General features: G+C 40.7%; 1 protein-coding gene across 1 annotated transcript in view; it reads left to right on the top strand.

The window, feature by feature from the left end:
* Zranb3 (zinc finger RANBP2-type containing 3) overlaps window positions 1-18,994 on the top strand; it is a 142,696-nt gene that overhangs the window by 1,115 nt on the left and 122,587 nt on the right. The window contains exon 2 of the mRNA XM_021198241.2: window positions 6,422-6,589. Coding sequence (XP_021053900.1) covers window positions 6,429-6,589 — 161 coding nt within the window. The 5' untranslated portion in view covers window positions 6,422-6,428. The remainder of the gene's footprint in view (window positions 1-6,421; window positions 6,590-18,994) is intronic.

The following is an 18,994-nucleotide window of genomic DNA, read 5'->3' as shown; positions in this document are numbered from 1 at the left end:
CTTCCAAGCAGACAAAGCAGTCTTACTTTTTTGTTTTGTTTTTAAAGAAAATAAATGTTTTTGCTTTCCAATATAATACTTTTGCGTGTGTGTGCGCGCGCATGCGAGTGTGTTTGTGTGTGTGTGTGTTTGTGGGCACGCGTGTGCATGCATGCATGTATGTACCATATGCATATTAAGCAGAAGAAATCATCCCCATCTAGGAGTTAGAATTTCAAGTGATAACTTAGCATTGTCCATAAATGCTTAGTTGGGATTTTTTTCATAAGCCCTTCCACAGTAAAAGTCAATATGTAGTAATATTACTGAATATTTAATCAATCATATTACTGAATATTTATCTGAGTCCCAAAAGGGCTAAGTGTGTTTAGTATATTTTTTATTTTTTTTGAGTGCTGGAGACAAACTGAGGGCTTTGTATTTCCTAGATAATGTGCTTTATCACTGTGTTCCAGCCTCAGCATTAGTATTGTTTAAAAATTAAGAAACTGAGTCTCAGCAAGTGCAACAAGACCTCAAAATCTCATCCCTTTACTCTAGACAGTCTGGACCCAGATACACATCCAGGTCTGTTTGATTTTTCGACTCCAAACCATTCATTACTTCTGAAATGTTTAGGAATCTCACAAAGTTCCGCCTTCCCCTGCCACCGGGAATGCTGGGATTAAAGGCTATCACCACCATGCCTAGCAAAAAAGGTGTTACTTTTTGTTCTGTTTTGTTTTTTCTTAAAGGTTTATTTTATGTGTCTGAGCGCATATATGTGCACCGTGTATATGCCTATAAGAAGACATTGGATCTCCTGAAACAGAAGTTCCAAATTGTTGTGAGCCACCTTCTAGGTGCTACAAATCTAACTTGAGTTCTCCGCAAAAGCAGCAAGTGAACCACTGGCCCATTGTTCTTGTACCTCTACAGAATGACCTGCTATTTTTTTCTTTTTCTTTTTCTTTTTCTTTTTCTTTTTCTGTTTTTTTTTTTTTTTTTCAGTCCAGTCTTTATCCCCATCCTGTTAGGCACTTTAAACTATGTCTTGATGAGGGGTGTGTGTGTGGGGGGGGGGGAGGCGTTGTCCTGCCAGATGTTCTGAACTCCCTATGTAGCTTAGGCTGACCTTGAACTCCTGATCCTCCTGCTCCTGCCTTCTTGAGTATTGGGGTTACAGGGACTTGCTAGACACTCCTTAAATATCATCAGATGATAGATCTGGAAGCAATGGTGTAGAATGGAAAAGTTCAGACTTTTATATCACACCAGTCCGAGTCCTAGACTCAGTATCATCAGCAGTTCTTGAGACTTTTGTAAATTATTTATTTGCTCAGTATCCCAACTTTAACATGCAGATTGAATGAAAAAAAAGAAAGAAAGAAATTAAAAGAAAAGGAACATGACTACTCCTAGGTATATTGGAGGAGTAAAGTTATTATTGATAAAGGGGCAGAGGCAGGGACATCTAGGAGAGTCCAGAGTAGGTATTTCCTGGCTGAGCTGGGCCATGCGGAGAGAGGGGAACCAGGTTCAGTAGCCAAGAGGGCAAAGGTGCAAAAGAGGTTGGTAACCAAAATGGCTGGATTATATAGGGAAGAGCTTCTGGGAAAGGGCAGCCCAGTCCCAGGTCTGGAGAGTTCAGGGCAGAGGCTAGGGTGTGCCAGCCATGCCCTGTAGGTAGAGACTGAGGGATGCTGGGAGAACGTGGGTGTCGGGTCCATTTTGATACATGAAGTAGGTACCTCATTTGTCCAGGATTTGAAACTTAACACAGATAACAATATTTCATGGTCCAGCGGATAGCATAATGGAGAAAGGCACCTGCTTGCTGGCAAGGCTGAAGGCCTGGACTCAGTCCCCAGAATTTACCTGGTGGAAGATGATTAGTTCCCAAAGTTCCCTGATCTCTAAACAGATGCTGTAGTACTGTCAAAGACATGTAGAACCCCTTACAGGATAAGTAACTGTAAAAAAACAACAACAAAGGGCTGGAGAGATGGCTCAGCAGTTAAGAGCACTGACTGTTCTTCCAGAGGTCCTGAGTTCAATTCCCAGCAACTACATGGTGGCTCACAACCATCTGTAATGGTATCTGATGCCCTCTTCTGGTTGTCTGAAGACAGCAACAGCTACAATGTACTCATATATAAAATAAAGTAATCTTTAAAAAAAAAAAAAAAGCCAAAAATATATGCTTTGTAAGTTGCTTTGAGAATTACAGAAGATTTTATATCTTAGCATAGTGCCTCTATAGAAGAAATTATAAGTGGGAGTTGGTATGGTATTGGTTTATTGGTGAGCATAGTTGCTGTTAAGTTTCAAATCTGGGACCAAAGGCCAAAGTACCCACTTAATATGTCAAAGTGGACCTCTCTGCCAGGTTCTCCCTCAGTCCCTACCCGTTATAGGGCATGGCTGGCATACCCCTCCCTCTACCCTGAACTCCCCTTCCCTAGGGGCTAGGTTTCTCTTCCTAGGGTTTGGCCTCCTAGCTGCTACTCCTAGTTCCTCTCTCTTCCCTCTCCCTCTCCTTCCCCTTCTCATAGGGCTCAGGGTCATGACTATTCTGGACTTTCCTAGATTCCCCTGCCTCTGGCTATGCCCTCCCACATATATCTATTATAAACTTTGTCCTCCGTCATACCTAGGAGCAGTCATGTCCTATTTATTTATTTTTTTGTTTAGCTTCCTTCCAATAAATAGGGGTTATTTTATCATTATCCCGAAAACAGTTATCTATGGAACCAAAAGTGGTTTTGCTTTTAAAGTAATTGATATTTGATATAGCAGCTTAGGAAACCTTGTGATAAGCCAGTTGGAAAATATTATGTAATTCTGTTTATTGTAATCAATATACTATTTTATAATATTAAATTTTGACACTTAAAGCATTCCAGTTTATTAAATTTACACTTTAGTTTACTCATGGCCTATAAGTATAGCTAGATTGGGGCTGGAGAGTAGCTTAGCTGTTAAGAGCACTGGCTCTAATCTTATTCACTCTGAACTGTACAAACTTCTGAGTTATAATTTGAATTTAGTGTATACTTTGTGTGTACTAGAGTGACTTGTGCATGCAAAGCACTATTATAGTCCCTTGATTCCTGCCTTGCTCCATCTCATAAACGTGAATTGCACACTAGTTCAACAGGAGCACTGTGCGTGCAGTGGTCACAGTTTAGACCCTCTCATCCCTAGTTCCTGTCCTGCCCTCTGGACTTGAAAACTTATTGATTTTTATTTATTGATTGATTGAGACAGGGTTTCTGTATGACCCTGGCTGTCCTAAAACTAACTTTGTAGACAAGAATGGTCTCAAATTCAGAGATCTGCCTGCCTCTGTCCCAGCCTCTTGAGTCCTGGAATTAAAGGTGTATGCATCACCACACCCAGCCAGTCCTTTGGAATTTTAAATAGACAATATTGTGTACTCAGTGCCAAGCCCTCCTGGGTGTGTAACAGTAGTAAGCAAAACAGACAGAAATCTTTGAGTTGATGACTTCAAGGCCATTCTGGTTGTCTTAGCCAGACCCTGTATTAAAATAAAAAGTAAAAGACCAAGAAAATATGAGACTCAGTGGCAGAGTGCCTGTTTAGCAATACAAGGAAGGTTCTAGGTTCAACCCTCATTACACAAAAAAGCAAAAGCCCCAATCAGCTTTTATGAAGCTTGTGTCCATGTCAAGATAAACAATAAACAGCAAAAATATAAGTTATATAGTTCTTTGAAAGCTGATAGGTGTTAGCAAGGAAAATAAGTGAAGCAGGGTAGAGATCTCAGGAGCTAGAATTTTAAATAATGCAGATAAGTTACATTTACTGATAAAATGACCATTGTGAAGGACACAGGAAGGCAGTTTTGCCAGCATCTCAGGGAAGAATGCTATTCAGCAGAGGAGTTAGTTCTGAGGCCTGAGAGTACAAGGCATTAGCACAGTAAAATTGGGTCATTGGTGGAGAGGTAAGGAGGGTGTGTGTGTGGGGGGGGGGGAGGTGATCTAAGAGCCTGAAAGCCAGCAGAGAGCCTCAGTAAAGGAAGAACTGTTCTGAGAATGGATAGGATCCAGCAGTGGTTTCCAAAGTACCTTGCTGCCTGCTATATTTAAGAAAGAATTAAGGAAAGGGTGGACTAATACCAGTTAAATTGTTCTAGGAATTCTGACTAGAGACAGTGGTGGCAAGTAGATCTGTAAAGGATTAAAATTGGTGAGATTCTGGATACATTCGGAATGTAGACTCACAGACTCAAAGGCGTTGCTGAGTAGGTGGTTGTGCATTTTGAGACAGAATGGAGTGTGAATACCAGGATGGATGCAGTGGATAAGGCTATGAGTGAGTGAAACAAACATTAGGGAAGAGTTAGAATTCCACTTTGCCAGGTAGAGATGCCTCATTAGACATGTGAATCTGAAGTTTAAAGGAGTTGCTCAGGTGTAAATGGAGAAGTTGTCAGAGAACTAGTATTTAAAACCATGAAAGAGAGCTACAGGACCTGAGCCCTAGTTCATTCTGCCATTAAAAGTTGGCAAGGACCGAAGTTTAGACTGAGAAGAGTTGACCAGAGGTGGGACGAGAACCTTGAGGATTCTGTGTTCTGGAATCCAGACGGAAGGATGATGAAATGAGGAGGGTGGAGCAATAAAAGGGCCAGTAAGAAGACCCAGACATCTTACCCCGGGGCTTCCTTTGCTTCCCAAGGCAGGGTTCTTGTATATAATGTACTTCTTCCAAGGACACTTTTTGCTTTGGTTACTAAATTAATCATTCAGGCTTCAATTTTAGTATATGTGCACATTATTTAATATGTATATTAAATTATATAAAGGACATACATCCTTTTAAATGTATGTATATATATTATATTATATACATGTATATATTATATATATATATATATATATATATATATATATATATATATATATATATATATATACATATATATATGTGTGTGTGTGTGTATCCCAGATCTACAAGTCTTGTTTCTATTCTACCTAATATCAAGTAATTTCCTGTAGATTTTTCAGAAGAACATCTGTGTTTACTATTATATAGCCAGTGTCTACTAAATATATGCATATATTGAGATTCATATTTCTGAATGCATAACACTATGGAATACAAGAGGTTGGGTTTGCAGCTCTCATTAGGGAAAGTATTCTGACAGTTAAAAATGGGTATTTTTACTGTGATTTAGCCTCAAAGCAAAATGTACCACCCTGGCATGTTTCCTATGATGAAAAGGGAGAAAAGCCCCACACTTTGGTCTCACTGCTGCCTTGTTTTGGCTATATGGTCTGGGTGTTTTACCTTCCAGGATATTATCATAATGACTTTCAGTATTCTCTTATATACCATTTCCCCCACACCCACCTTTTGAGACAAGTTTACACCACGTAGCCCTAGCTGGCCTGGAACTCAGTATGTGGAGCAGGCTAGTCTTCTCGTAGAGATCTTGTCAGCCTCTGCCTCCTGAGTGGGCACGTGCATGCCCAGTGCAAGCCTTACTTTTTAAGAGCATTATTTAAAAGTGAATTATACTAAATCTATCTTTCATTAAATTTTTCTAGACAATAGTTATTGTTTTGATTGCTTTATTTCATGTGTTGGTGCATACATAAAGTTCAAAAAAGAACTTTGTGTAGTCAGTTTTTTCCTTTTTGACATGGGCCTGGGGATCAATCTCAGGCTATCAGGCTTGTGCGGCAAGCACTTCTGCCCACTGAGACATCTATACAAAGAAGGTTTTTTTGTTTTTGTTTTTGTTTTTGTTTTGTTTTTTCGAGACAGGGTTTCTTTGTATAGCCCTGGTTGTCCTGGAACTCACTTTGTAGACCAGGCTGGCCTTGAACTCAGAAATCCACCTGCCTCTGCCTCCCGAGTGCTGGGATTAAAGGCGTGCGCCAACACGCCTTTATAGCACCTAGAATGTACGTTCTTTTTTTTTATTATTATTATTATTTTATTTATTTATTTATCTATCTATTTATTTATTTATTTATTTTATTTTTTTCTGAGAAGGAATTGTAGCTCAAATAGTAGAGCACTTTTTGGTTTAGTATTTCTGAATCCTGGATTTAGTCCACAGTACCATAACCAATGAAAAAAAATCGTTTCAGAAGGCTTAAATGTTGTTAGCTTTGTAAAAATCCAGTTGATATATGATTTTCTTTCAGTGATGTATTTCTTTGAAATGGATATGGCTATATTATGTTTCAAAAAGGAATAGAGGAGCTGTTCTTTAACAGTGAATTATGTGACTTTGTACTCAGTGCCTTTGGGTTTCTTAGCAGCCTACCTCTGGGAACATGATTTAAGTAGTCTAAGGGGAGCCTTTCATATCTGCATGGGTATAAAGAATGTAATTGTCATGCATGGTAGGTTCTGCAATGTCTCCCTCACTCCTTTGTTTGTTGTTGTTCCTGGTTTTCAGGCTCACCATGCCTACAGCTGGTAACAAGAAGAAGGCTCCCACACCTCAGATTTCTTGTTTATCAAGTGAATCGTATACCCAGCTGGATTTTTTACCAGACAAGCTTAGAACAAAACTGCTTCCGTTCCAAAAAGATGGCATCGTTTTTGCCCTCCGAAGAGATGGCAGGTATAGTGCTTTGATAAGGCATGCTAGAAATTACTGAATTAAAAATGACTGTGTGAGAAAGCCAAGCTCTGCTTAATCCAGACTTTTCAGTTATCTCAAATTTTCTGTAGTCAAATTGATTGTACTGAAATAGATGCTATCCATAAGCTGTAACTGACTTATACTTCAGGTAGGAATGCCTTGAACAATGCTGGTCTTTAGTTGCATTTTATTTATCCATGCCCTTGCTGTACATACGTGCCAGAGTGTACTTGGTGAGGTCGGTTTGCCAGAGTAAGTTCTCTCTTTCCACCGTGTGAGATCTGGGGATCAGACTCAGGTCTTCTGGTGTCATTTTTATTGTTTGTTGAGACAGGGTCCCTCTACATAGTCCTTGCTGTCCTGGAACTCACTGTGCAGACCAAGCTGGCCTCAAAAACTCAGAGTTCCCATAGTTCTGCCTACTGAGTACTGAGACTAAAGGAGTTCTACCATGCCAGGCTTCAGCTATCTCAAGTGTTAGAGTAACTGAGGCCTCTCAAGATTTCATATTGGCACGCTTCTTGAATATACGCTGTACGTGACACATGCATCCCCACTGCGTTTTTTTCCTTTTCCCAGCTCAGAGTAGCAGCCATCTGATGTTGATCCTACTTGTCTGCTTTGCTTCTTCCATTACTGTATTGGTCAACCTTTCCCATGTCACCGTGACAGAAGGCCTGACAAAAGCAAAGATGGAAAGCTCAGTTTGCTTCTTATTGTAGAAGACACTGTCCACCGTAGTGGGGAAGCACGGAAGGGGCACTGGGTGAGGGGTTAAAGGGGAAGCAGGGCTAAGTGATAACCTGAAATCTCACCCCCCAGCAACACACTTCCTCCAGCTATGCCCCAGCTACCTGAGCAAGCTTCCCCATCTCCCAATGCCACATCATTTGAACATTTGAGCCTGTGGGAACATTTCATATTTGAATTATTACAATTTATGTGATATTCTCTTTCAGATCAGGCCATTATATGGTTTTCTTTATTTTTATGGATAGTGTTCTCTTGATCCCATAGTTTCATGTATCATGCTTTCTCCACCAGTTTTATGAAAAAAAAAAAAGTTTTTCTCCAGTTTTATGAAAATCTTTAAACATAAAACAACATTGAACAAAGGTTCAATGTTCTTTGCCTCCCCCGAGTGCTCCTACCACCAAGCTTGTTTAACTTCTTTGGCATTCGTTTATTCTGTGTGCTTGTACCACCTCTACACTCATGGAGATCAGAGGACAACTTGTGGGAGTTGATTCTCTCTTTCCACCTTGCTGGTCCCAGTGATAGAATCTAGACTGTCAGGCTTGGTGGCAGGTACCTTTATTTGCTGAGCCACCTCACCAGCCCAATCTGGCTTTTTGTTTATTTGTGTTTTGATCGTTGTCATTGTTTTGTTTTATTACGAGATGGGGTCTCACTGTGTGACCCCAGCTAGCCTTGAGTTCACAGAGATCTACCTGCCTTTGCCCTTATGTCTCCCCTGAGATTATAGGCCTATGTCAAGCATGCCCAGCCCCAGTTGTGCAGGTCCAGTTCTAAGACTTCATAGTAATGGAGTGATACAGTATGTGCCATCTGTGGAGACTTCTTTCATTCATTATAATCTTACTGAGATTCCAGTGTAATCTTCTTTACATATTACTAGCTCATATTGTGTGCATTTGTATTCATGGGTGAGAGTAATCCCAAAGACTCCTGGACTCTTCACCTGATACCTATATCCTCCCCATTGTTTCTTGCTAAACACCTCCTTTGGAGATGTGCTTGATTTTAAGGGCTAGACTACTCTGTTTTCAGTGTCTGTGTTCAGTTCCTGAAGGTTTCAGTCACAAATGCCACCTGAGACTGCCACATAATGGCCTCCCTTCTACTTCTCTAGTTAGTCATTATTTCTTAGTGCTTCTCTATGAGAGCATGTGCTTCAGAGCCACAGAGTGCTTCAGTAGGAGCCACTTACTTTCTATGGCCTTGAGTGTGCTGCCTTAACACTTCGTCCCTCAACTTTCTCAACTAGAAAATGTGTATTTTATTTCCCATCTGTGCATCTATAAAGAATGATTCTCTTGTGCTCAGCCAGTGCCTGCTCCCTCTTAATTAACTAATCTTAGTAATTTCCAAATACTTGTCCTTAAACTGGCAACCATTCCTAGCAAAATATGAGTCCGTGCAATAAGATGGGAAAATAAGAAGTGAACTGTTCACAAATCTAAATTTATTCGTTTCGAGGATGTGGTGGTACGTACCTGTAGTTTCAGCACTTAAGAGGCCTGTAAGTCAGGAGTACATAGGTAGGTCCTGTCTTAAAAACCAAAATAAACAACCAAAACAAGTAAATAAAATGTGGGTCTTACATTCATTTTAGAGGTAGAATGGTTCTCTTACCTTGTAATTAGAACTGACCTTTTGCTGCTGTTGTTAGAATATGATGTAGTAGCTAAAAATTTTAAATTGTATTATTTAGCAAGTGAATGATTCTGCATTCTTGGTGTAATTCATTCACTGAGTATGTAATGGTTTCCTTTGTATTTATCTCATTTTGGACCTTTGAACATTGAAAAACTGTGATTAGTATTGATAGTGCTAATTCGAGGAGGTTCTCAGACAGTGCCTCTTCATTTCTCTCCTATCCTTTCTTTTTCCATAATTCCAGCATAATTCCAACATCCCTTTCTTTATCCTTTTACTCTATCCTGTTTCTGTTACTGTATCTTATACTGACTGTGTACTAGATAATGACTTTTGTTGTTGTTGCTTTTGAGACAGAGTTTTTTCACATAGCCTTCACTTTCCTGGAGCGCTCTGTGTAGATCAGGGTGGCCTCAAACTCACAGAACTTTACCTCCTTCTCCCTCCTGAGTGCTGGAATTACAGGCATGTGCTGCCATGCCTGGCTGCATAATGGTAATTTTTAGTTTTCTCTCACAGTTCCAATCTGCTAGTCAATTCACACAAATCTATTCAGTTTTTGAAAAGTAGTTTTTCTTATTGATCTATAGTGTACATATAGAAAGATATACAGGGCATATAGGTGAAGTTTGAGGACTTTTCAGTGTAGCCATCTCTCATGAACCATGCATGGTGGCACACTTGTGTAATCCTTGAACCCATGCCACTCAAGTACAAGGATCATGAAGTCCAGACCCACTTGGGTATATACTGAGACCACCTTTAAATAAAAGTAAGACAGTAAGAACCTGGTGTCTGGTGTCTACTTGCCTCCTAATCCCTGTTTCCCTCCCCTTGAAAGGTACTGTTCTGATGTCTAACGCCATAGATGGCTATTTTCCCATTCAACTATAGTCAGGTGTATCCAGCTTTTTTTTTTTTTTTTTTTTTTTTTTTTTTTTTTTTTTTGTGTGTGTTTTTTGAGACAGGGTTTCTCTGTATAGTCCTGGCTGTTCTGGTACTCACTTTGTAGACCAGGCTGGCCTCGAACTCAGAAATCTGCCAGTCTCTGCCTCTCAAGTGCTAGGATTAAAGGCGTGCGCCACAATCGCCCAGCGGTATCCAGCTTTTTAAATTAAAAAAGAAATGTTAAGTTTTACTTATTTCATTTTACTTATGTGCATGAGTGTTTTACCTACATGTATACCACTTACATGCCAGATGCCCTCAGAGGTCAGAAGAGGGTTTCAGATCCCCTAGAACTAGACTTACTTATGGTTTTAAATAAGTTGAATGTGAGGAACCAAACCTGGGCCCTCTGCAGGAACAAGTACTCTTAGCCACTGAGCTATCTCTAGTACCAGTGGGTCCAGCTTTTTGACATGTTGACATCTAATTGTTATCTAAAAGGTTACACTGGAGAAGTAGGAGTTTAAGTAAATAACCATAGCAATTGCAAAAAGTACCCTCCCCTAATAAATTGCCTTATTTTTTAAGTAAGTTTATGATTTTTACACTGATCTGCATTTATAGTTATTTTAGAGTGCATGTAGCTGTAGATTAGACACACATAATACATATTCTTTTACATGTAAGAGTACTCTCTATTTAACATCATTGTAAGAATAATCCCCATTTTTGCATGTGGCTATAACTTATAAATTCTTGTCATATAAAATTCTATTGTGTAACTGCCATGAAACATGCTCACTGTACTTGTGATGGTCATTTGGTTATTTCTGGGTTTCAAGGTCTTACCAGTAGTAATTCTTATACAAACACATATACGTTTTTCTTATGTTCATCTCTTTAAAAAGAGTTAGTGGATCATAAGAGAAAAATATATTCTTCCTTAGTACATGCTATTTGTATGGCTCGGTAGGGTATCATAAAAAATGTACCACTACTAAAGCAGTTAACGAAAATGTGAGAGGTTTAAAAAAACCTCACTTCTAGAGGTTGGTAGTCTAAAATCAGGTTTTAGCCAAGTTGATGTTTTCTGAGGGCTGTAAAGAAAGGATGTATTTCAGGCCTGTTTTAACCTTTTCCCTATTTTTAAAACTGTTTTGTTTGTTTTTATTTTTTGTCTGTGGGTGTACTCACTGTGGCGCACACATGTAGGTCAAAAAACAGCTTATGGGAACCGGTTCTTTCCCTCTCTAACACATAAGTCCTAGGGATCAAATACACACCATCAGGTATTCAAATTTTTCTCACCGTAGCTTCCCACTCTGCCATCCTAATGATGCTTCCTGATGGCATAAATTCTTATTTTTGTAAAATTGCATTCATTTATTTATTTTGTTGTGTTACCAGTGTACATATGTAGAGGTCAGAGGACACCTTCTGAGACCTTTTCTCTCCTTATGCCATGTGGAACCTGGGTACCAAACTCAGGTCAGGCTTGGCAAAAGCTGCTTTTACCCATTTATCTGTCTCTTAGCTCACTTTTCTCTCCCCCTTCTCTAAATTTAAAAATTTTTATTTTTATATTGTACTCTTTTTCACTGTGTGTGTGTGTGTGTGTGTGTGTGTGTGTGTACATGCCATTGGTCATGTGCAGAGATCAGAGGACAATGTGTCAGGAGTTCTTTCTAAAGTGGGTCCCAAGGATCAAACTTGGGTTGCTCGGCTTGGTGACAAGCACCTTCACCCACAGAGCCATCTCTCTAGAATCCAATTTTGTATTTTAGTGCCATTTTAAGTTATTTTTATCAGTTTTTATGGTTGGCTTTTTTTTTTTTTTTTTTTTTTGGCACATCTTTTTAGAAATCTGTGCCTGCTGCCCATTAATAACAAGAATAGCCCATGGACCGCCCAACTTGGCTGCCAGTAATGATGAGGATTGCCTGTGGGCTGCCCATCTTAGCTTTAAAAGTGTTTTACTAGTGAGAATAAGAATATACATAAGGGAACCCAAATTGTACAGCAACAATATAGCACTTGCTCTTAGGAAGGTAGGAAAATGGGTAGCAGAGTGCACTGTGATTCCAAAGACCAGAGAACAAGGTAAGCCATGGTAGAAGTCCTGGGGAACCAGGCGCCCTGCCCAAGGCTAGACACGGTGGAACCACCTCCAGTGGAAAGAAGCTTCTGCTTGTCATTTCTTCAAAAATAGTGATTTCGTTTATCACATCAATTACCTTTGTAGTTCACTTAGAATAATTTTATTCCTGGTATAAAGTAAAGGTCAGACACAATGATTTTTCAATTTACTTTTATATGTCTATGCCCAATTAATCTTTCTCCATTTAATGAAAGTCTGACTTAGTCCACTGGTGTGTACTGACATCACTGTCATACATCAGGCTCCTCTTTCTAGGTGAGTGCTGTCTAAGAATGTGTCTAAGAATGCCAGGATGGAGATGCTGTGTAGATAGACAATTTCTGTAGTACCCAGTTTAACAATCCATAGTTGTTGAGCTCTACAAATGTAGCTAATATACGTAAAGGATACATTTAAAATTTTCCCTAGCTTGAATTATTTTAAACTTAAATTTGAATAGTCATATGCATCATCTGGCTATGATGGGTTATAATGCAATTGTACATTTATTCTATGTAGAATCTTTTATCCTAGAAATCTTTGTTTATTCGCTTTTATTTTAGTGTGTGTGTATGTGTGTGTCTGTCTTCTGTCTGTGCCTGTGTGTAGAGTGTCTGCTTGTGTGTGCCCTTGTATACCTGGAGTCAGAGAAGGGCACTGGAGGTCCTGCTTTACCACTGTTTCTTAGTCCTTTGAGGCACTGTCTCTCGTTGAACATGGAGCTAGACTGGAAACTAGTAAGCTCCAGCAGTCCTGTCTCTGTCCCCAGCAGCTCCGAGTTGACAAACACACAGCTATTCTTAGCTTCTTATGTAGCTTCTGTGCATTTAACCTCAGGTCCTTGTGCTTGGACAGCAGGTGCTCTTATCCACTGAGCCATCTCTCCAGCCACCAATTTTAATTTTAATTATTTATTTTATTTTTTTTATTTATTTATGTCTATGTGTGTGTATAATATGTGTATGCAGCTGCCTAAGGAGGCCAGAAGTGTTTCCGATTTCCTAGAGCTGGAGTTAAAAGCAGTTCTTAGGTAGAGGGAGCTGAAATCAGGTCCTCTACAAAATGGTAGAACGCATTCCTATTTGCAAGTTACCTCTCCATACTTTATTTTTATGTTAATTATTTTAATTATTACTGAAGGAGGCTCATGTGCCATTGCATGAGTTTAGAAGTCAGAGGACAATTTTGTGGTGTTGTGTGGGGCAATGAGTTGTGCACAGGCAGCCTGGTCCCCTGTTGAGCATAGGCTTTGAACCCTGGTGACCTGGTAGGTGACCGGCCTGCAAGGGATAGCAGGTGTTTGGCCACACTCCCTGGGCCCCTGGCTCCTGTCACAGCTATAGCCTCCCACAGCCCCCCACACTCCCCAGAGGTGTGTGGCCATCAGTCACCTAGGGCAAAGCCCCAAGTCCCTGTATTCTGTCTAGACTCCACCCCCACAGTTACCTGGCAACAGCCAGGTAGGCCAGCCCACTCTAAAAGGGGCTGCTTGCCCCCTCCCCTCTCTCTTATTCTCTTGCTCTACTCTCTTACTCTTTCCTATTGTTCCCTTGCTTCCCCTCTGCATTCCTTTCTCTCCTCTCTCCACAGGGCCATGGCCGGCCTCTACTTCTGTACTCTTTCCCCCTCACTGCCTTTCTACAATAAATGTAAAACCATGGACTGTCTCTTCTCATCGGGATCGCCATCGCCGTGCTGGAACAATGGATCACAGTGATGGAGCAATGGATCACAGTGCTGGAGCAATGGAGCAGGTCTTCCTCTAAGGAGCAGTACTCCTTCAGGAAGCCTCCCAGTGTTCCCAGCTATGGCCGCCAGCCAAGCCAGTCTGATCTCTCCTCCTGCCTGCCCTTTTCCCTTCAGCCCCCTGGCCAGAGCGCCCACCTGTGGCCCCCACTCCATTCTCAGCTCTTCTCAGGCTTTCAGCTGCGTCTGTGGTGTCCAAGGGCCTGAGAACCTGTTGTCCTCAGCCTCTGTGCAGACCCTGAGGGGACCCTGAGCCAATTCTGGCAGTTCTGCAGGAAACTCCCCACTTCGAGGCTGGGGTCCTGCGACTTCTCACAGCCTATGCCCAGCGACTGCATTGGGGGGGGGGGGTCTCAGTCAGACTTGCTGTGTCCTGTCTTGCCCAGTGGCTGCAGGACACCAATTTTAACCCACAGTGTTGGTTCTTTCCTTCCACCTTTATATATAGTTTCAGGGATTGAACTCAGGTCACCAAGTTTGCATAGCTGAACTATGTCATCTGGTCTATCTAGTCTCCAGTAGATGCCTTCCTCTTCCCACTCTTCTTTCCACTTTTTATATAGATTCTGCATGTGAAAGAAATCACATGATCTTTATCCTCAGTTTTGCTGACTTTGGTAATCCCCAGCTCCACCCATTTTCCTGCAAATGATGTATTTTTGGTCTTTGTGATTTAATAAAGCTGTATTGTGTTGATTGACCACATGTCCTTTACCATTTCATCCTTTGCTGGACATTTGGGCTGATTTTGTAACTCAGCTATTGTGAATAGTGTTTCAGTAAACTTAAATGTGTATGGATCTTTCATATCTTCTGTCTTTGACTATTTCAGCTCTGTACCCAGATATGGTAGACCTGGATCATATGGGGATTATATCTAGTTCTATAGAGTTTTATTGAACTAACTGATTTTGACAGAGGATCATACCAGATCTCCCAGGATGGCCTAAAACTTGCTGTGTAGCCAAGGCCAAACTCAAACTGATGATCCTCCTGCTCTGCCTTCTGTGTGATAGGATTACAGGTACGCACCATGAGACCTGACTATTTTTAGTACTTTGAGGAGCCTCCATAGTCATTTCCATAGTGTCTGCACTAATTAAACATTCCAACTGACATTGAATGGATCACCCACACCCTGCACACCCTCAGCAGCTTTTGTTTATATGATGATGAACATGCTGTCTGTCTGGTGCTTTTCCTTTATGTCTGACTTTGGAATGATCTGGCTTTTTTTTTTTTGTGGTTCCATCTTTCACTCACAGCCAAGTCCAGCATCTTTTCCCACAAGCCCATAATTTTTGTACTCTGCAATGACTAGGTCTTTGATATCAATCACCAGTGTTATTCCTAGGAAATTAAGATACCTGATTGTTATAAATTGACTTTCTGTTCTAATTTTTTTCTATGTTCTCACTATTCAGAGGTTTATGTGGTATACTTTTCTTTGTTCTTGACTTCTGTGTGATACTGTACATTCACTTTATTTTTTTTATATACATGTTACCTGTAGCAGTATCTTTTTAAAGAATTATATTTATATATTTATTGGGTTTATGTGTATGTGTATACATGCCACTATCCAGGTCAGAGGACAACTTTGGGGACTTTTGTTTTCCCCTTCTACCATGTGGCATCTTGGGGATCAAGCTAAGGTCATCGGGCTTGGCAGCCAGTGACTTTACTCAGCCACCTGGCCAGCTCCCAGTGTTATCTTTGTCCCATTCCTTACCTCATTGCCTCTGTTTACATCTGTGTTGGCCCTTTCTTCAACTCCTTTATGCTACCTCTTTATCTCTGTATTTTGCTTTGTGTGTGTGTGTGTGTGTGTGTGTGTGTGTGTGTGTAGATGTGCTTCTATGTTTATCTGCTTGTGTACATTTCACATGCACACATGTGTGCTTACCTTCACTTTAGTTCACTACCTTTTACTACTATCTGTCCTGGAGTGGGGGGAACTATTATGTTTGTGAAAGCAAAGCCACTCACTTTTGTGTTTTCACACTTGGGAAGGTTGTATTACTAAGTATTTTTTACACAGAACAGTTGCCATCACACCATGCTTTGGGGAGCGTGGATAAACAAAAATGTTTGAGGATTGGCCGGGTTTCTGTGTCCAGCTCAGGGATTAGCAGACTAATGTCAAAGAACAGCCAGTCCTTTCCTTTCCTGCAATTAGAGAACAGGAATATTGTGAACTTTGCTCTTAGTTTCAGCAGTATATTTTTAAATTCTTAGCAAATCCAGTTCAAGTCTGTGGTATCTTGTTTTGTGTTGTGTTTTAGTTCTGCCTTTATTTCTGTATTTATTTATTTATATACTTGAAGGCTATTTTATTTTCTAGTGTTCTAGTTCCCTTTCTGTTGCTGTGATAAAACAGTTTGGCTAAAAGTAACTTACAGGAGGAAAATGTTTATTTGAATTACACTTCCAGATCACAGACTTCATTGAAAGAAGTCAGAGCAGAAACTTGCAGTGGAAACCATGAAAGCGTTCTGCTTGCTAGCTGCCTCAGAGGCTCATACTTTTCCATTCAGCCTAGGACCACCTGCTCAGGGGGTGATGCCACCCACAGTTGACTGGACTCTCTCCTACCTAATTAATAATCATGACACACATGTGATTGAATTTAATACAATGCACAGTTCTGTGTGTGTGCACTTGCGAGTTCTCTGATAAGGCTCTGATAGGTTTTGTAACCATAGAGTATGTCCATCAATCACATTACACCTGCTCCTAATCAACTCATCTCCTAAATTTGCCAACACTGCTCACCACAGTGCTTTTCTTTTTAATTTCATTTTTGTCTAGTGTATATATAGTGTTTTGAACAAGATTAGCCCTCATAAGCTAATATTTTTGAAGGCTTGGTTCCTCCTAGGTGACTGTTAGGAAGCATTGAGGAATATGGCCTTGTTGGAGGCAAGGTGTCAGCCAGGGGAGGGGGTAGGTAGAGGTTAAAGTTCAAAAGTCCATGCCAGGCCCAGCTTCTCTCTGTCCATGTCTGTCTCTCTATTTCTATTTCTATGGGAGCTATTGTCTGATGGGATGCTATTGTCTCCCTGCCTTCAAGCTTCCCACCATGGTGATCATGAAGGGGCCATTTGAAACTGTAAGGAAGCCCCCAATTAAATGCTTCCTTTTTCGGTTTGGTCATGGCGTCTCTTCACAGCCTTAGACAAGTAAGACAGCTTACTAGCTTTCCCTTGAGAGTGACGTTTCTTTGTCACTTCCCATCTTGGAAGCCTTGGTAAGACTTGTGCTTCTCTTTTTCTTGATCTGCTATTGCCTCACATTTTCTTTTTTTCTGTAAATTGCAGCTGATTTATTTATGTCTTCTGTAGTTCTGACTGGCCTCATATATACTTTGTAGTTGTAGATGACCTTTTTTTTCCCTTAAACTGATTTTCTATTTATTTATTCATTCATTTAATGTATGTGGGTACACTGTCACTGTCTTCAGACACACCAGAAGAGGGCATAGGATGCTCATTACAGATGGTTGTGAGCCACCATGTGGTGGCTGGGAATTGAACTCAGGACCTCTGGAAGAAGAGAAGTCAGTGCTCTTAACCGCTCAGCCATCTCTCCGGCTCTCCAGCCCTGTGGGTGACCTTAAATGCTGATCCTAGTGTCTTGGCTTCCTAAATCCTGAGATTATAGGATGTTATGATTCAACTGCCTGTAAAGCCTCTAAGTTGACCACACCCATCATTTTCCAGGAAAAAGAAACTAAGACACATTTTGCAATTGATATACTGCCTTTGGGCACATTTGGGAAGTTAGAAAATTCCTTATGGAAAAAAATTGCTAATATACAGTTATCAAGTAGCAGATGGAAGGTTGCCACATCCGAAGTATGGAGTATGTCTTGGTTTCTTTTTCCTGGAAAATGATGGGTGTGACCAGTGTCAGGATTTGGGAAGTCAAGGCAGTAGGATTAGAGTTTAAGGTCATCTGTAATATATAATAATATATAAATAATACATATTCAAATATATATCTGATTGAAAAATTAATGCTGAGTCCTGCCTAGTTATTGGCTAAGATTCTGTCTTCATGTTGCTCTGTTCTGCTCCTAGGTACTTACTCTGTAAGATTCAGACCCTATTAAATGTGCTAACATGACCCCGCTTGCCCTTTCCTGTTAGGAGGTTACACTCTTGCTCCAGGAGTCTGCCTTGGATCATGCAGTTTCTAGCCCTCTCCAGTTTCCATTTGGCTCTGCCTTTGTAGCTGCACTGGAATAGGCACCAGGAAGCTGGACTGGACTTCATTTCAATTATGTGTGTTTATCTGTGACCTGTCTGCTGACATTTCATTTATTTATCAATTTTGCCAATAGTCTCTGAGCTCCTGTACCTCTGCTATATCTCTCTTTAGCCATAGAGGCAAGTGCTCCTTTATGTATAAATTCATGGCAGTTTTTTTTAAAAGATTTATCTATTTATTATATGTAAGTACACTGTAGCTATCTTCAGACACTCCAGAAGAGGGCGTCAGATCTTGTTACAGATGGTTATGAACCACCATGTGGTTGCTGGGATTTGAACTCCGGACCTTTGGAAGAACAGTCGGGTGCTCTTACCCACTGAGCCATCTCACCAGCCCGACAGTTTTTTTTTTTAAACTAAATCTCACTGGGAGGAAGTGGTACACTCCCTTAATCCCAGCACTTGGGAGGCAGAGGCAGGTGAACTCTCTGTGAGTTCAAGGCCAGCCAGGTCTGGTCTACATAGTAAGTTCTAGGACAACCAGAACTAAACAGTGAGACTGGTTAAGAGTTCTTGGTACAGTCAGAATGGCTAAGGTCAAAAATTCAGGGGACAGCAGATGCTGGCGAGAATGTGGAGAAAGAGGAACACTCCTCCATTGCTGGTGGGATTGCAAGCTTGTACAACGACTTTGGAAATCAGTCTGGTGGTTCCTCAGAAAACTGGACATAGTACTACCAACAGATCCAGCAATACCTCTCCTGGGCATATACCCAGAAGATGTTCCAACTGGTATTAAGGACACATGCTGCACTATGTTCATAGCTGCCCTATTTATAATAGCCAGAAGCTGGAAAGAACCCAGATGTCCCTCAACAGAGGAATGGATACAGAAAATGTAGTACATTTACACAATGGAGTACTACTCAGCTATTAAAAACAATGAATTTCTGAAATTCTTAGGCAAATGGATGTATCTGGAGGATATCATCCTGAGTG

The sequence above is a fragment of the Mus pahari genome, chromosome 5 (assembly GCF_900095145.1).
Source record: "Mus pahari chromosome 5, PAHARI_EIJ_v1.1, whole genome shotgun sequence".
NCBI classification, from domain to species: Eukaryota; Metazoa; Chordata; class Mammalia; order Rodentia; family Muridae; genus Mus; species Mus pahari.
This window is presented reverse-complemented; position numbering and strand designations above follow the sequence as displayed.